Source organism: Caretta caretta, chromosome 12, assembly GCF_965140235.1.
Source record: "Caretta caretta isolate rCarCar2 chromosome 12, rCarCar1.hap1, whole genome shotgun sequence".
NCBI lineage: Eukaryota > Metazoa > Chordata > Testudines > Cheloniidae > Caretta > Caretta caretta.
In genome coordinates this window covers 30,568,623-30,585,015 of record NC_134217.1, presented here as the reverse complement: position 1 = coordinate 30,585,015, position 16,393 = coordinate 30,568,623, and the positions used below count along the sequence as shown (strand labels likewise).

At 42.0% G+C, this 16,393-nt stretch overlaps 1 protein-coding gene and 1 long non-coding RNA gene across 6 annotated transcripts in view; one reads left to right on the top strand and one right to left on the bottom strand.

Annotated features, from left to right (window-relative positions):
* The window catches only part of ADAMTS18 (ADAM metallopeptidase with thrombospondin type 1 motif 18), a 97,850-nt gene extending 94,339 nt beyond the window's left edge, over positions 1-3,511 (top strand). For all 4 annotated transcript variants that reach the window (XM_075118429.1, XM_048816532.2, XM_075118428.1 and 1 more), the window contains one exon: positions 1,424-3,511. In XM_075118429.1, the coding sequence (XP_074974530.1) occupies positions 1,424-1,539 (116 nt within the window). In that variant the 3' untranslated portion in view covers positions 1,540-3,511. The remainder of the gene's footprint in view (positions 1-1,423) is intronic.
* LOC142068670 (uncharacterized) overlaps positions 1-16,393 on the bottom strand; it is a 115,194-nt gene that overhangs the window by 79,793 nt on the left and 19,008 nt on the right. The window lies entirely within an intron of this gene.

The window sequence follows — 16,393 nt, the reverse complement described above, 5'->3', positions numbered from 1 at the left end:
AGTGCCCCAGGGGTCGGTCCTGGGGCTGGTTTTGTTCAATATTTTCATAAATGATCTGGAGGATGGTATGGATTGCACTCTCAGCAAATTTGCGGATGATACTAAACTGGGAGGAGTGGTAGATACGCTGGAGGGCAGGGATAGGATATAGAGGGCCCTAGACAAATTGGAGGATTGGGCCAAAAGAAATCTGATGAGGTTCAATAAGGATAAGTGCAGGGTCCTGCACTTAGGACGGAAGAACCCAATGCACAGCTACAGACTAGGGACCGAATGGCTAGGCAGCAGTTCTGCGGAAAAGGACCTAAGGGTGACAGTGGACGAGAAGCTGGATATGAGTCAGCAGTGTGCCCTTGTTGCCAAGAAGGCCAATGGCATTTTGGGATGTATAAGTAGGGGCATAGCGAGCAGATCGAGGGACGTGATCGTTCCCCTCTATTCGACATTGGTGAGGCCTCATCTGGAGTACTGTGTCCAGTTTTGGGCCCCACACTACAAGAAGGATGTGGATAAATTGGAGAGAGTCCAGCAAAGGGCAACAAAAATGATTAGGGGTCTGGAACACATGACTTATGAGGAGAGGCTGAGGGAACTGGGATTGTTTAGTCTGCAGAAGAGAAGAATGAGGGGGGATTTGATAGCTGCTTTCAACTACCTGAGAGGTGGTTCCAGAGAGGATGGTTCTAGACTATTCTCAGTGGTAGAAGAGGACAGGACAAGGAGTAATGGTCTCAAGTTGCAGTGGGGGAGGTTTAGGTTGGATATTAGGAAAAACTTTTTCACTAGGAGGGTGGTGAAACACTGGAATGCGTTACCTAGGGAGGTGTTAGAATCTCCTTCCTTAGAAGTTTTTAAGGTCAGGCTTGACAAAGCCCTGGCTGGGATGATTTAACTGGGGATTGGTCCTGCTTTGAGCAGGGGGTTGGACTAGATGACCTCCTGAGGTCCCTTCCAACCCTGATATTCTATGAGTCTATGAATCTATGATTCATTAGCATAGGGCTCAGTGGTGGACCCATTTGTGTAAATAGTTGGTTTTATTGCAGTGGTTATAATCTGTAAAATAATATAGTGATAAGGGGTGAAATCTTGGCTTCAGTAAAGCGAATAGTTGAAACTCTCATTGACTTCAGTGGGCCAAGGATTTCACCCTAGGTTATTTTTAAAATGTTGTGTTATAAACTATTTCATTTACCTCTCCTAATGCCACAGTGTATGACATCAGAAGTAGAGCTAATAAATTAAAAATAAAGTGATATTGGAAAAAAAAGAGTGTACAAGGCCTCCTCCTTCTTTAACTGGAGTCACCCCTCATGTTTACATCATTGGCAAGTGTGTAGAAATCAATAAGCAGAAGTCCTGCCTCATTTGCAGAATTGCTGAAATACACGCTAAACATAGTGATTGGATTTCCCTCTTTCAGATGATCCCTCTTGTCTGGATTTCTTCCCTTGGTGTCATCTGGTCCCCCAGCATGGTGTCTGCAACCACAAATTTTATGGCAAGCAGTGCTGTAAATCATGCACAAGGAAGAACTGATTGCAATATTTTATTGCAAGCCTGCAATGTCAGGATTCTCCCTTCTGGTTTACATTGAAATTCAATTGACTTTAAGGCAGGACCTGGTGCCACATAAGCCACTGATGGAAGAGAGACGTATGGTGGAGTACCTTTCTAGGGGACTATCTGAGGTACAGTAATTATTAGATAAATGGTGATCCAGGACTGGGATTTTTTTGCTGACCTCCCTAAAGTACAGAGTACTATGGATCACTTGAACACTCCCAAGCAAGGGCACTTCTTCCCGTCACTCTTTAAATCTGTCATTGCGCACTGTCATACGTGATAAGGAAGAAAATAAGGTAAGCAATGCTCATCTGGATAATTTATCAGAATGTGAGCAAAAGAGATTGGGAATTCCATGCTGGAGGTTACAGTGTGGCAGTGTACTATATCTCAGTCTATCACCATTGCTTCTTTTCAATATTTGTTATGATAATGTCCATTCAAAGTAAGGAGGAGGTTTACTACCATTCTCATGAGAGAGAGGACGATATGGCTGTTGCTGGGAGCATGCAGTGTCACACATCACAGGTGTTGTGACCACACTAAGTAAATAGTGCACTACGGAGATAAATGGTGCTTCTGTATTAGACTTGCTGCTGGAAAAGCAAGTTTGGCATCATGCTAATGTTTTTATTGTTTTGAAAAATTTCACTTTCTGCTTAATGTAGAAACTCAGAGGTGGTTAACTAGCAACTTGAAATGTACTCCTAGAAATATTCAGCCAGTAGAATATGTGGGACTTTTAGAATTGCTGTGTAATACAGGTAAAATAGAATTTCACATTTTGACTAACTCAAGGAACTCAAAGATTTATTGAGCTCAATGGTTATATCGTTTTCAACATTTTAAGCACGTTAGGTAAATCATTTTAAGGTTTAAACTTGATTTTTTTAAATAATAAAACTTCAAAATATGTTTTTCAGAAGATAAATTGTTTAAATGCCAATCTGCTGAAGAGTAACTTATTTTTATCTCAACTTTCTCTGCGAATTTTGGTTCATCAGTCAGCAAAAGAGAAATAGCAGGAATAGGATAGTCTGTTAATTCACATACACTTCTCAGAATGGTTAACTATTGATACATGAAATATCATCAGCTGGAAAAATAAGATAATCAGAAAAATCAAATTCAATTATATTTTTAGACATTTTCATAATCCTCAAAATACACTTTTTTAGATCAGGCTCCTTAAACATTTTATAGCACTTGCAATGATATTTGTAGTCATTCAGTATCCAGCAGTCAATAGATATCATATATCAAAAGGTACCATTTAAAATGTTTCTGCATTGGAAAAAACACACAATCTGTTTGCCAAAACCATTGTAACTGAAACAGGGCTGTGTCCTACTGTAATTTTCTGGGGAGTGGCTATAAGGGACATATTTATCTAATTCCACCCAATCCCACAACTTCTTTTGATGAATGTAGCTCAATTTTCCTGCTTTTTAAAGTATCATTTCAAACTAGGATTAGCCATCTCAGCACTAATGCCAGACAGTGGTCAGTTAAAATTAGCAGTTCCTTTTGCAACAATTTAAATGAAAAACATGTATTCTCTGATACTTTAAGAAATGTTGATTGGAAACATATCTCAATCAACTAGGCTCTGTCTTGATATTCGACTTTGTATAATTATAACTTTTTTTTCTTGGAAAACTGCAAGGGTTTTTTGTTTTGTTTTGTTTTTATAATTGTGTCCTTTTATTATTTGATGTAAAATAATTAATTTATTAATGCATAGCTTTTCCTTTATATTTCATCACTTACTTCCTTAAGTAAGTGACAACAGTTCAGAAGAGAAAATGATAGTGTCAGAAAGTATGGATTATGGTGTAAAAAAGGCAAAAATATAAGTGTAATATTTAATTATTTTATAAGTTTTATAATAAAGTACTCTAACTGGTTCACTATATTTGGAATTGTAAAATTCTTGAATAAAATATGGAAGCTATAAATAGATGCCGAGACATGTAAATGGTGTATGTGTTTATCTATATTAATGCAAATAATCCCAGACTGTTCTAGATTAAGACAAATACAGTATACTAGTCTGACAAGCCCCATGGCCCCTCCCTAACACCATAATTCCACCCCTGTGCTGTTGACCTTCCTCATGCTGTGGATTTACCAAAGCCTGCTGTGGTAGAAGCAAGGACCGCCCTTACAAGAACTGTCTACTGGGTGGATGTAGGGGGAACGAACACTGCTGGCTAGGCCCTTCCCATTCCACATAGCATTGCTCCCTATCTCCAGCCCCTGTTATCCAAGACTGTGTGGGTGGGTTTGGGAGAGACTCCCTCCCAATGCCAGTCCAGCAGAGCCTGATGGGATGGCTGCAGAAAGGGCCCTTGTCCCCAAGTGTCCTGAGACAGGATGATGTTTGTAAGGGATTCCCACAGCAGTGGGTTTGAGTGTTAACAACCCATTATGATGAATGGGGCACAGTTTACTCCTCCTCAGAGGTATTGTTTCAGGCTCTGCAAAGTCAGGTGGACATTACTGTATCAGTAACATTTGAATCATATTTTCAAGCTTTCCTTTGCCAACATGAGGGCTAGAAACAGTCCCTCCTCCCCTACCCCATGATGCCAGATAAAGCATCCCCATTAATTCTGAGGACCTGATCCTTAAACTAATTAGCATGTACATAAATTTACATATAAGAATAAGAGAGAAAGGGCTTCAAATTATGTTACAGATATATTAAGACAGACATACAATCTAAGTACCATACAAGAAAGTCATGGGGGAATGGCTGGATTTTTTTATCCTTTACTTATATCCAGGACAAGCAAGAATCTAGCAGTCGGCTGCCAATATCATAGAAGATTAGGGATGGAAGAGACCTCAGGAAATTATCTAGTCCAATCCCCTGCTCAGATTAGGAACAACCCCAACTAAATCATCCCAGCCAGGGCTTTGTCAAGCCGGGCCTTATAAACCTCTAAGGATGGAGATTCCAACACCTCCATAGGTAACCCATTCCAGTGCTTTACCACCCTCCTAGTGAAATAGTGTTTCCTAATATCTAACCTAGACCTCCTGCACTGCAACTTGTGACCATTGCTCCTTGTTCTGTCATCTGCCATCACTGAGAACAGCCTAGCTCCATCCACTTTGGAACCTCCCTTCAGGTAGTTGAAGGCTGCTATCAAATCCCGCCCCCTCATTCTTCTCTTCTGCAGACTAAATAAGCCTAGTTCCCTCAGCCTCTCCTCAGAAGTCATGTGTCCCATCCCCCTAATCATTTTTGTTGTCCTCTGCTGGCCTCTCTCCACTTTGTCCACTGTGTAGTGACTATGGATTACACCGAGATTCTGAGATAAAATTAAGAGAGTTTCAACTAGGACAGAATAGATGGAATTCAATGCAGCAGGACTGATGCATAACTTTCATGAATTAGGCTAGATATTAGATTCCACTTGAAATTGGAAGGACGTATGGTGTTCACCTTTTTGGTAGATCTATCTGAAATGTACCATAGTTTACTCAACAGATTGAGCACAATGTTTCTGCCAATTTGACTGTGTATGGTAAAAGGTGCAGCTTGTTTGAATTACTACTGTGCAGTGAATGGAGTTTAGATTTCAAACACTAGAAGAGCCTGAACTGATATAGCTTATGGTTTTATTAGCATGATGGCAGGACAATCACAAAAAAACCCTCCTGTGTTCAGGAGGTCATGTTTGGTTCACTTGTTCTCCTTGGCCTATCCAGTTAGCAGTTGCACTGGGTGAGAAACTGCATTTGCTATCAAGAAAAATCTCCCATTACCTCACTTGACTTGCCTGTAGAGCATCTTAACATTTTTCAGTAGGATCTTCCAGTTGTTGGGACAGAAGTATCACCTGTGTGCACTCAGTTTACATGCACAGAAATAAAATATGGAGCCAAACACTGGAAAAAAGACAACATTGCATAAATGTGTATGGTTATGCTGCTGGATAAACCCCAAATTTATATATATATCTCAGTTACAGAACTGCTGAATCCTCATACTGATATTTGGTTTGCAAAGTTTGGCAATTTTCAATGAGTTAGTTGCTCCAAGGCTCACTTTACAAAGCAGAATGGCGGCTTTTGAAAAAAGAACACCTGCATTTCCCATACTCAGATTTCATCACACTGCTGAAACTGAACAGATAGTTAATCAATGGTTTGATTGTTTTAATCAAACGCAACTACCTGAGGTGCCTGGAAGTCATGAACTGCTGCTGGAGGCAGACGAGCATTTTGCTGTATGTGGTTTTATAGCAACGTGAGCCAAATTGCTGGTTTCCTTTTTAAAGTGAATCCCGTTCAGAAGCATCAACACAATAAATTACCGTCTTTATTATTTCTATTGTAATAGCCCATAGGTGCCGCACAATCAGTGACTGGGGCCCCACTGTACACTGCACACACATACAATGAAAACACAGTCCCTGACCCAAAGCGTTACAGTCAGTTACATGATGAGAAATAAGGAGTGGATGCAGCAAGCAGACAGGAGGAGCACAAACTAAGTGAGATAATTATGATTGTGTAATAAAGCCTTGGTCATAGTACACCAGCTGCCTGGCCATTGTTGAGCATTTTGTGGGCTTCACCACACAGGTGAATTTTAAGTGGGGATTTGAAGAGCACAGTGCATGACCCATTGAGTAACATAGCTTTGTCTTTAACTTTAGAAAGCAATGCACATCACTGCCAAGGTCTGAGAGGATAACTGAGGAGAGATGGAGAAACAAAGTGGGATAAACAAGGGAATGAGTCAAAACAAAAAAGGAGTTAGAGATGAGTGCAAGTTAGGTGCTGAGTCATAAATAGAGATAATGACTATCAGTAGTGGAAATTAATAAACTTAGAGCATTCAGGGAGTTATCCTGTCAGTAAACGGACTGCAAAGAGCTCTTGGCATGACAGGATGCCTCAGTTCCGTCAAAAGACATTTGAAAATAAGAAGTTATAACTTCCAGAAAGAATGCCCTGAATGCTTCACTAGCCAATCTCATGTGAACAAGAGCCAAATCAGTCTGGATTTCCTTTCCATTTCCTGAACAATGTATGCCACTTTTCACAGAGGTTTTCAATCTGTTCTTCAAAACTGCTGAAGAATATTAGTCAATGCTGAGATGTCATGCCTGTACCTTCACTTCTTTCAGAAATTTTACAACTTGGGGACACAAACATTACTTGACTCCCATCAGCATAGCCATTGACTGGCAGAATATAGGGCAGATCTGTACTTTTGTCTTGCTTCATCTGTCTGCTGAATTTCTGCAGAGTCGGATCCAGCAGACCCTTTTAATGTTTGGACTTGCTTTTGTTTAACCTCAAGCCACTTTAGCTCATCAGCCCATAAAAGGGAAACTAAAGCAGAAGGCTAAATTAATTAACTAAATAGCTAAAAATTTGATTTAAATAATGCAACTGAAAGACTAACATGGTATAAATAAAAGTGGCAACATGAGATGGTAGACTAAACAGTTTTAGACAATTTCACTCGTTAGTAACGGCCATCCAGAACCCCTCGCAGCTGCTTTCTTCCACCACTTATTGTTATGCAGTGAACTCTAACTAGTGAAAATACTTTTTTTGTCCCTCTGGACCATAGTGTACTTTCATTTTAAATCTCTTTTAAAAAAACCAAAAAACCAAGACTCCATGTAATTTAAATTAGCATCTGAATTAAAACAACAGTGTCAAGAACATTCAGAATTCAGATAGCAATTCAGTCGTTAAGTTTTCCTTTTGTGTAGAGATATTGTAATCTGTAAGGTGTGATACATTGTTGGTATATGCTGAGAGCAGGAACAGGGAACTAAAATGTTTTGTGGCCATTACATGCAAAAATGGTGGACAGGATGAGAAGGCTTTCATTATCTGGAAAAGTAAAGGTATTTCCTTCAGAAGGAAGGGTTCTATACCAGATGTCAGCTACGGGTCTCAAATTCAAGCACCAGGGAAAAATACTTTAATAGTTTCTAATGGTTCATGCCAAGTAATGTAAGGAAAATGGTGAGACATGGTTCAGAAAACCACCTCCCATAAAAGAACTAGACAACCTCATTGAAGTGATTTGAACAACCACAAATGAGGCTAGTGGTTTGGGCAAATGATGCATTTGGGAAAAAGAACACATCTGTAAAAGTGTCACTCAGGACCTCTATCTGCTCCCTATCGGAAAGAGATGAAAAAGACTGTATGGGTTGCAATAGACAGATAAAGAAATAATTGTACAAGAAACAGGCTCCTGGACCTTCATGGAAGAATATTTCAGATTGTGAATGACACAAAATTCAGTTGGTATTGATACTTGTCATTATTAAATTTATATTGCAGTGGCTCCTGGAATCCCCCACCAAGGCTACTTTCCCACTGTGCCAGACACAGTGTCTGTCTCAAACAGCTTACATTCTAAATAGACAAGACATGCAAAGGAAGTAATCACATTTCCATTTTACAGATAGGGAACTGAGGCACAGAGAGCATGAGTGACTTGCCCAAAGTCACACAGGAAGTACATGGCAGGGCTGGGTTTGAATCCCAGATCTGCTGACCCCCTGTCCAAAGCGTTAACGTCAAGACCATCCTTCCCATTATATGCCATGAAAAGTAAGACCTATCTTTCCTATAGTAGCTATGTAATATTTCATGCAATGAAATGATACATTACATATTTTTATAGCTCACTGGTTCTCAAACTTTTGTACTGGTGACCCCTTTCAAATAGCAAGCCTATGAGTGTGACCCCCTCTTATAAATTAAAAACACTTTTTAAAATATATTTAACACCATTATAAATGCTGGATGCAAGCGGGGTTTGGGGTGGAGGCTGACAGCTTGTGACCCCCCATGTAATAACCTCACGACCCCTGGAGGGTTTCCAACCCCCAGTTTGAGAACCCCTGTTATAGCTGAACATATATAAAGTATTCAACCACAAAGCGACTTGGTTTTAATGCCTCAATTTTGCCCACAGAGGCAAAGACATTTGGATAAGCCTCAACATTTGAACTCATCCTCCAGAATTAAGTCAAGCCACTGTCACCCAATACTTCAGCCTTAACATGGAATTTCTGTGCTCGTCAGAGTTTAAAATAGTCTCTTAGCATCATTTAAATGACTTCAGGTGGCTGAGGATGAATTTCATTTTGTTTTGGTGTTCATTAATCCTCTCATAATGATATATGAGAGCTGACACAATAGCTTTTTGGAAAAGGTTTATGGGGATTTTTATAAAAGAAACACTAGAAACTCAGATCATTGCTTTCCATGGAAAAGCAAGCAGGAGTGAGGGTGGTAGCAGGAAGATTCTGTGAAGATTCCCTCCCTGAGATCTCCCCATGACATCCTGTCTAACAGGAAAGGCCTCGGGGCCCACCCCAAATCAGGGATGCACAGGGATTCCTCCATATTAGCTGTGGACCACAGGAGCTCTGTTGCTATCATGCTACCAGGGACTTGTGCAAGTCACATAGGAGCCCAGGATTGCAGAAGGGCCCCAGGATTTTTTGACTAATTTTCATAGACAACAATGTGATTCAGCCAGTCTCCAGCAGTGGTTTGCCCACTCCCTGCTCTCTGCCATTGTAGGAGACATGTCAGGAGTTCTCTGCAGGGGCCACAGAGATGGGGGATAATGATATGGAAGCACAAAGTTCTCCTAGGTGGAAGGGGGAGAGAAATCGACTCAAATACTTTCCTCTCTGGATGCAGATCTACTGACATGACCCAGTCCATTAAGAAAAACGACAGCAGCATCACCCATTAAGAACTACAATTTGCTTATCCATATGGGACATCTACTAGGGCAGATTGAAATCTTTTCTTTTCTCTTCTTTTTTTTTAATTTTCAAAAACAAAAATTGTTTTGGTTGTTTTTGGCTTTCCACAAGTGAAAAATGTTCACTTTATTTCTGTCAGAAAAGCCATAAAAAATGTCCAAAGAAATGAATTTTGATTAAAAATAGACCAATTTTCATTTGAAAAACCAATATATTTCATCCTGCTATATGCAAGGGAACAAGCCTGCCTGGGTTAGTCACAGTGTTAATGACCTATTGTTCTTTTTCTAAAACAATGGAATCACAACAAGACATTTACCATAGATTATTCTCACCTCCTCAAATAACTGAACTCATTAAAGAGTCTGAACTTTCAAAGCAACAATTTTAACAGTATAATTCTCTGGGGATGGGACCTGCAGAACATGTAGTCTGACCTCCCGTATATCACAGGCCACCAAGACCCGCCAGCCTACTACACACCAAACCCAACAACCAGAATTAGACCAAAGTATTACATCCTTCAGAAAACAAAACTATTATATGCCACACAGGGAGAATAGATGCACCAATGTCCAATTAATAGGACTGTCTCAGCATCAGCAGTTGCAACTTTTCGAGCAGCTGACATCACCTGTAAGCAGAAGAGCATATGCTTAGATACTTTTTAAAATTAATTGTCAAATGTTCAAATACTGTCTAATGTATTACTGGTAGGGATACTGACAGATCCTCAGCTGGTATAAATGCTATACCGACGTTAGCTGAAGATCTGGCCAATAATATTAAATATGCAGAAGTATATTAAGTGAAGTAGCATCAACAGCTTTCTAGATGACACATCTGCACTTTGCTAGGATTAAAATCAGAGCAGTTAGGGAAGATTGTTATTCTTGGGGCTGACTTTTGTACACCCCCTTTCCTAATTTTCTCATTAATTTTCTGCACCCATTGCCTGTTGGAGCCCAGCCAGCTCCCTTCAAACACCAAAAGGCTTCTCTGAAAGGCGAGTCTGCACTTCTCTTTTCAGGACATCTTTGTTCTTTGTGTCATTGTAAGGCTCTAAATAGATGGAAGAGACACAAATTGGAGGCAGTTCCTTTTTGCATCTAGTGGTTTAAACGTATTTGGCTGCAAAGAGATTTGTTAATAATCCATGTGACGTCCAATCCTTAAATCTTTGTGACTGTTTGGCGCAGAACTCCGTATATCTCTCTCAGTTCCATCCCTTTCTCTGTGCATTCCCTCCCTCCCTGACCCCCTTGAAACTGTTGGAGGGGGTGGGTTCTGTAGTGCAGTGTTTTGCAATAATCCACTTTGACAGAGGAACTATGCTGATTTAAAGTCATGGCTTTGGAACAGTAAGGCCCCCACTGCCATTTATATTGGAATCCATGAACAAGATGCTGCTCCCCGTTTAAATCATAACAGTCACATCTAATCAAGAGAAAAGAAGAACATTTTAATGACTTCCCTAAGAAAAAATTCCCCTCAGGTGTAGCTTGTAAGGGCTGATTGGCTCCAGCATCATGTTTTAACTTTTCATAGTAATCCTGCAGATTTTGAGCCAAGAATGCTGGCTTTTCATATATGTATGGTGGAAAGACGAAAAAAACCCCAAAACCCTGTAACTTGCTACTGCTCCATTTACACTTGCAATAGGCAAATTAGTACTCATGGCAACCAAAGGCCTACATCATGCATTTATGTGTATGTGTAAGAGCGGGGTACAGGTGGCTGCATCATGCCAGGAAATGAACAGAGCTGGTTGAAAATCAGAATTTCCTAAACTACTACTTTCACGTTGCACCACAGTCAGATACATCACATTGGTTCAAACAGAGCAGAGACCATGGTTCTTCACGGAAGAGGCTGTCCAGGTAGGGAGCCCAGTCCACAGGGGAGAGTAAATGCATGAGACACCGAAATTACAACTCCTGAGGCATCATCGCAGTTCAGGTGAAAGTTAAAATGACACAAAATAAAACCTTTAGATTCAGCTTGAGAAACTGAAAGGCTTTGATCTGGGTCGCATATTAGAGGGAATATGGAAAACGTTTCAGCTAACTCGTAATTTCCACTGGGAAAATTCAATTCTGCAGAAGCTGCATTTTCCTTTAAAAAACCTCAAACACTTTGGCAGAAAATTCGTGACCAGCTCTAGAAAGAACCTTTCCTTTCTTCTCTTTTGCTCCACACCAGTAGCAGATTCCTACTGCCTATCAACTACCAACCCCAGGCTGATTCAGCTGTGCCAGCCAGCACTTCATGGGGAAGAGGCAAGACAGTGCACACCCCTGGCCCAAGCGCATGTGGAGATAGTGCAGGACATGAAGCTCTTGTAATTGTCCTGTGCCTGAAAAAAAGATGCAGGGAGGCTGCACAGGGTTGCATTTGCATGTGACCATGTTTCCCCTTTATGCTCCCATGTCACTGGATTGAAGTCATTGCGACACTTCATGGTCTTTCACTTAGGTTCCTACAGAGAAGTTCCTTGATGAGCTAAGGCCTCCATTCAGAAAAGCTCTCAAAAGCATGGATGTTTATCCAAAGTTTATCTGAACTCTCTTGAGCCTCTGGGGTCTGATTCTCATCTCAGTTACATCTCTGTAAATCAAGGATGACATCACTGCAGCGAATGAAGTATACCCATGTCAAACCGATGTGTTTAATGTCAGAATCAAGTCCTGGACACTGTCAAGTTAGATTTCCTCCAGGGTATTTGCGACTTCCTTGATTCTGGAATAACCACCAGAACAGCTTTCTTGCAGTACTTTGGCACTTCTGTTTACACATATTGATCCCTGTAGTGACTGTCCCTTCAGCTGGGAAGAATGGAGGGAGGAAGATGGTTCAAGAGATGGGAGATGATTCTCCCAATCCCCATTTCCTGATCTGTGAAAGAACCATGGGCAATTACAGTCTCTGATCCTAGGGACTCACAGGGACTTCTCCCTCCTTACATTCCCAGTGGTAGGAGGAGATAGGACAATAGTCAAGACTGCACCAATGAGTGATTGTGGCTCCTGCTCTCTCTCCTTGAGACCCACATCCTCAATACAGGGCCGTGCCTTAAAGGACTGGGGTAGCTGAAGGCAGGCACTCTGATCTACAGTGGGGAGAGCAAAAATGAAAAATTATGACCAATGTTTAGTACTCAAGAAAGGCCCAGCCAAAAAAATTCATACTCAGTAATGATCAAACTCCTCTGTCCTCACAGTAGCTCCTATTCCACCTGGGTGTCAGGTAAATGGCTGGGTGAGTTCTGATTTTTCCAGGGCCCATCCTTACGTGCAAGCCCACAAGTTGCAATCTTTGAAAGCTACTTGTTAACTTACTGTCACTAGATATTATAAGAGTCAACGTGCACTCAATATACATATAGTTTCTGCCTTGCCCACAGTTTTCACTTTAATATATCATAGAATCCTGGAAACTAAGCCAGGGAAATCACAGCCAGGTCACCAAACACCAGCCTTTGCAACATGGGGGGTGAGGGGCAGGGGGATTCCTATCCTATGTAATCAACATGTCTATTCCTTTTAATTCTGCCTTTTACAATTTTTCCCTGTCTTGGTAACATGTAAGACATTCATTCAAAGGAATTTGATTTAAACTATTGATTTGGATCTATTACTACTGCTCAGCAAGATACAGCCAGTGTAGCTGGCATTATCTGTACCTCTATATCAGGGGTAGGCAACCTATGGCACGCATGCCAAAGGCGGCACGGGAGCTGATTTTTAGTGGCACTCACACTGCCCGGGTCCTGGCCACCGGTCCAGGGGCTCTGCATTTTAATTTAATTTTAAATGAACCTTCCTAAACATTTTTAAAACCTTATTTACTTTACATACAACAATAGTTTAGTTATATATTATAGACTTATAGAAAGAGACCTTCTAAAAATGTTAAAATGTATTACTGGCACACGAAACCTTAAATTAGAGTGAATAACTGAAGACTTGGCACACCACTTCTAAAAGGTTGCAGACCCCTGCTCTATATGATGCTTTTGCTGGGAGACTGCACTCTAGTGTATGATCAGAATAGGACACAAAGTTAAACCCTAATATATTTTGCCAGCAGAAAAGTATGTGTGTTCCTAGACGGCCACCCAGTGGACATGTTTAGAAATGACCCTGGTGAGGACATTTAATAAATAGAATAAAGAAAAGGAGTACTTGTGGCACCTTAGAGACTAACCAATTTATTTGAGCATAAGTTTTTGTGAGCTACAGCTCACTTTTGTAGCTCACGAAAGCTTATGCTCAAATAAATTGGTTAGTCTCTAAGGTGCCACAAGTACTCCTTTTCTTTTTGCGAATACAGACTAACACGGCTGTTACTCTGAAACCTAATAAATAGAATGTTTTTTGTTAGAAAGCTGGAACTGCTCTATAAACAAAACAATATACCTAGCGATGATTTTCAGTGATTTTCTGGACAAACACAGCACAAATTATCTTGAATTCTTTAACGTTTAGAGACAGGATTTTGAATTTCTTTATGACTAACTCAGATTGTTTTTCAGCAGTTTATTACTAACAGGCAAAACGTTTCTAGACTTTTAGCCTAACTGAGGGTTTATTAGAAAAAACTAAGATAAACAGACACATCTATAGTAGTTCCTGAAAGTAATTTTGTATCTAAGGTGCCTATCCCAGCATCTAAGCCCCGATGTCAATTAACTCCCACATCAAATTATATAGCCAACATTTCAAAGAGGTCCTGCTCTGGCCTTCAAAATAGCCCCTGTGAATTTGCATACATACTATGTTAACATTTGGATAGTTGCATGTTTACAATTGCATGTCAACATTTTTGCAACCATAAACCTCAAATATGTGTGTGAAAATTGTAATAGTTCCTGTCAGTGTTCCCTCTAATTTTTCCTGCCCATGTGCAGAATGAATTTTGTGTGAAACATCACCACCATATTGGTGCACATAACAAAATTCATGTGGTGGGGGTGGGGCTGAGGGGTTTGGAGTGTGGGAGGGGGCTCAGGGTTGGGGCAGAGGATTGGGGTGGAAGGCTGAGGGTTCTGGCTGCGGGTGCAGGCTCTGGGGTGGAGCCGGGGATGAGGGGCTCAGGACTGAGGCAGAGGGTTGGGGTGAAGAGGGGTGAGGGCTCCAGCTGGAGGTGTGGGCTCTGGGGTGGGACTGGGGATGAGGGGTTTTGGGTGCAGGCTGCCCCGGGGCTACGGCAAGGAGAGAGGACTCCCTGCAGCTCTCGCTCCCCGCAGCAGCACCTGGACTGGGGTGGGGAGAGGTTCCTCTTCTCTGGACACGGCAGGTCCGGGCCAAGGTTGGCTTGGGTCTGGGGGAAGAGACATCTCTCCCCGCCACAGCCTGAGCACATGAGCAGCACTTAAAAGGCTGCTGCATGAACCCACAGCTTAGAGGGAACTTAGGTTCCTGTAAATTGTGCAGTGAGACTTCTTGCAATGGATACATCAGTTCTAGCCAACTACTCCCCCAGTATCAATCTTCCATTTCTGAGCAAGCTCAGAGAAACTAGCTAAAAGCCAACTACAAGATCATCTAACTGAAGATAACGTTTTAGACCTGGCATAATCTGTGTTTACCCCAGGACCTGGAACTGAAAGTGCTATAATGCCACTGATGGTTGACCTCCTCCTGCCCATGGATAAAGGCCAGAGATCCATTTTCATCCTCCTGGATCTCTCTGCAACATTCATCACTGTCAACCATAAGATACTGCTGCCTCGCCTTACAGCTGGGCTGGAGGTCCAGGGTGATGCACTACAATAATTTGAGGGCTTCCTGAAGGGATCTACCCAAGGAATAGTGATGGTAAACTAACTCCACTACTAGACCCCTCACTTGTGGAGTCCCACAAGGATAGATTCTCGCCTCGGTCCCTTTCAACATCTACATGCAACCAACAGATGACCTGGTCAGATGATGTGGATGCAGATGATATACAATGTGACCTATACTTGTGACCATACCACTTGTGACTACCACTGAGATGGCTTTGATGAGATCAACTCATGGATGAAGAACAGCTGGTTGAAGATGAACCTAAGCAAGACAGAGGTGATGCTGGCAGGGCCGTCCCCAGCTATTCTGGAGCCCTACGCAGCCCCCCCATGGGGCGGGGGGGCAGGCCTCCATGGGGTGGAGGCTGGCTTGGAGGGCAGGAGGAACCGCTCCCCAGCACTCACTGGCTGCGCAGCTGGGGCCAGGTTGCTACACTTCCCGCCACCGGGTGTGCAGGCACGGCCCTGCTGCAATCCTCAGAGGAGTGGGGGCAGGGCTGGGATGGAGCAGGGGCGGGGGCCAAGAGGAAGAGGTGGAGCAAAGGCTGGAGCAGCACGCAGCTGCGCAGGGCACATGGAAATTTGTGTAGGGTAGGGATGGCCCTGGATGCTGGTGGGCACAGGAAACCATTTCGAAGAATTTGCAGCTAAGGTGCAGTCTCTGTGGGTTGAAGATAGATACACTCCCAGAATTGGTCAATTCAATCTGTAGTTTAAAATTACTCCTGGATTCTTCACTGATACTAAGCACTTGCACAGCAGCATCCATGAGTAACACTTTCTACCATCTCCATTTTGCTAGGAGACTCCATTCCATCCTGGAGGACAATAACCGGGCCTCAGTTATTCACATCTTCATCAGCTCTTGGCTGGAGTACAGCAGTATGATACTTGAGCATGAAGCCTCCACTGTCTAGGTACTAACTAGTACAAAACTGTGCAGCATATTGCCCCAGGACTACAGGCTACTATGAGCAGATCAAACTTGTCCTCTGCTTCCTACGCTGGCTTCCAACAGGACACCGAACCAAGTTCAAGGTCTTAGTTCTTATCTTCAAGGAGTTCCATAACCTAAGCCCAGACTATCTAAAAGACTGCATAAAGCTCTCAGATGAAGACTGGTTAACACCTACAACTCTGACACAATGGAATGCTCTACAATTCGGGCAAAGCTCATCTGAGAGCTTCCTCAGGGGCCGTGAGACTGCGCAACGAGTTCCCCAAGGAATTAAGGACCGTCACAAATCTAACTGCCTTCCTTTCCAAG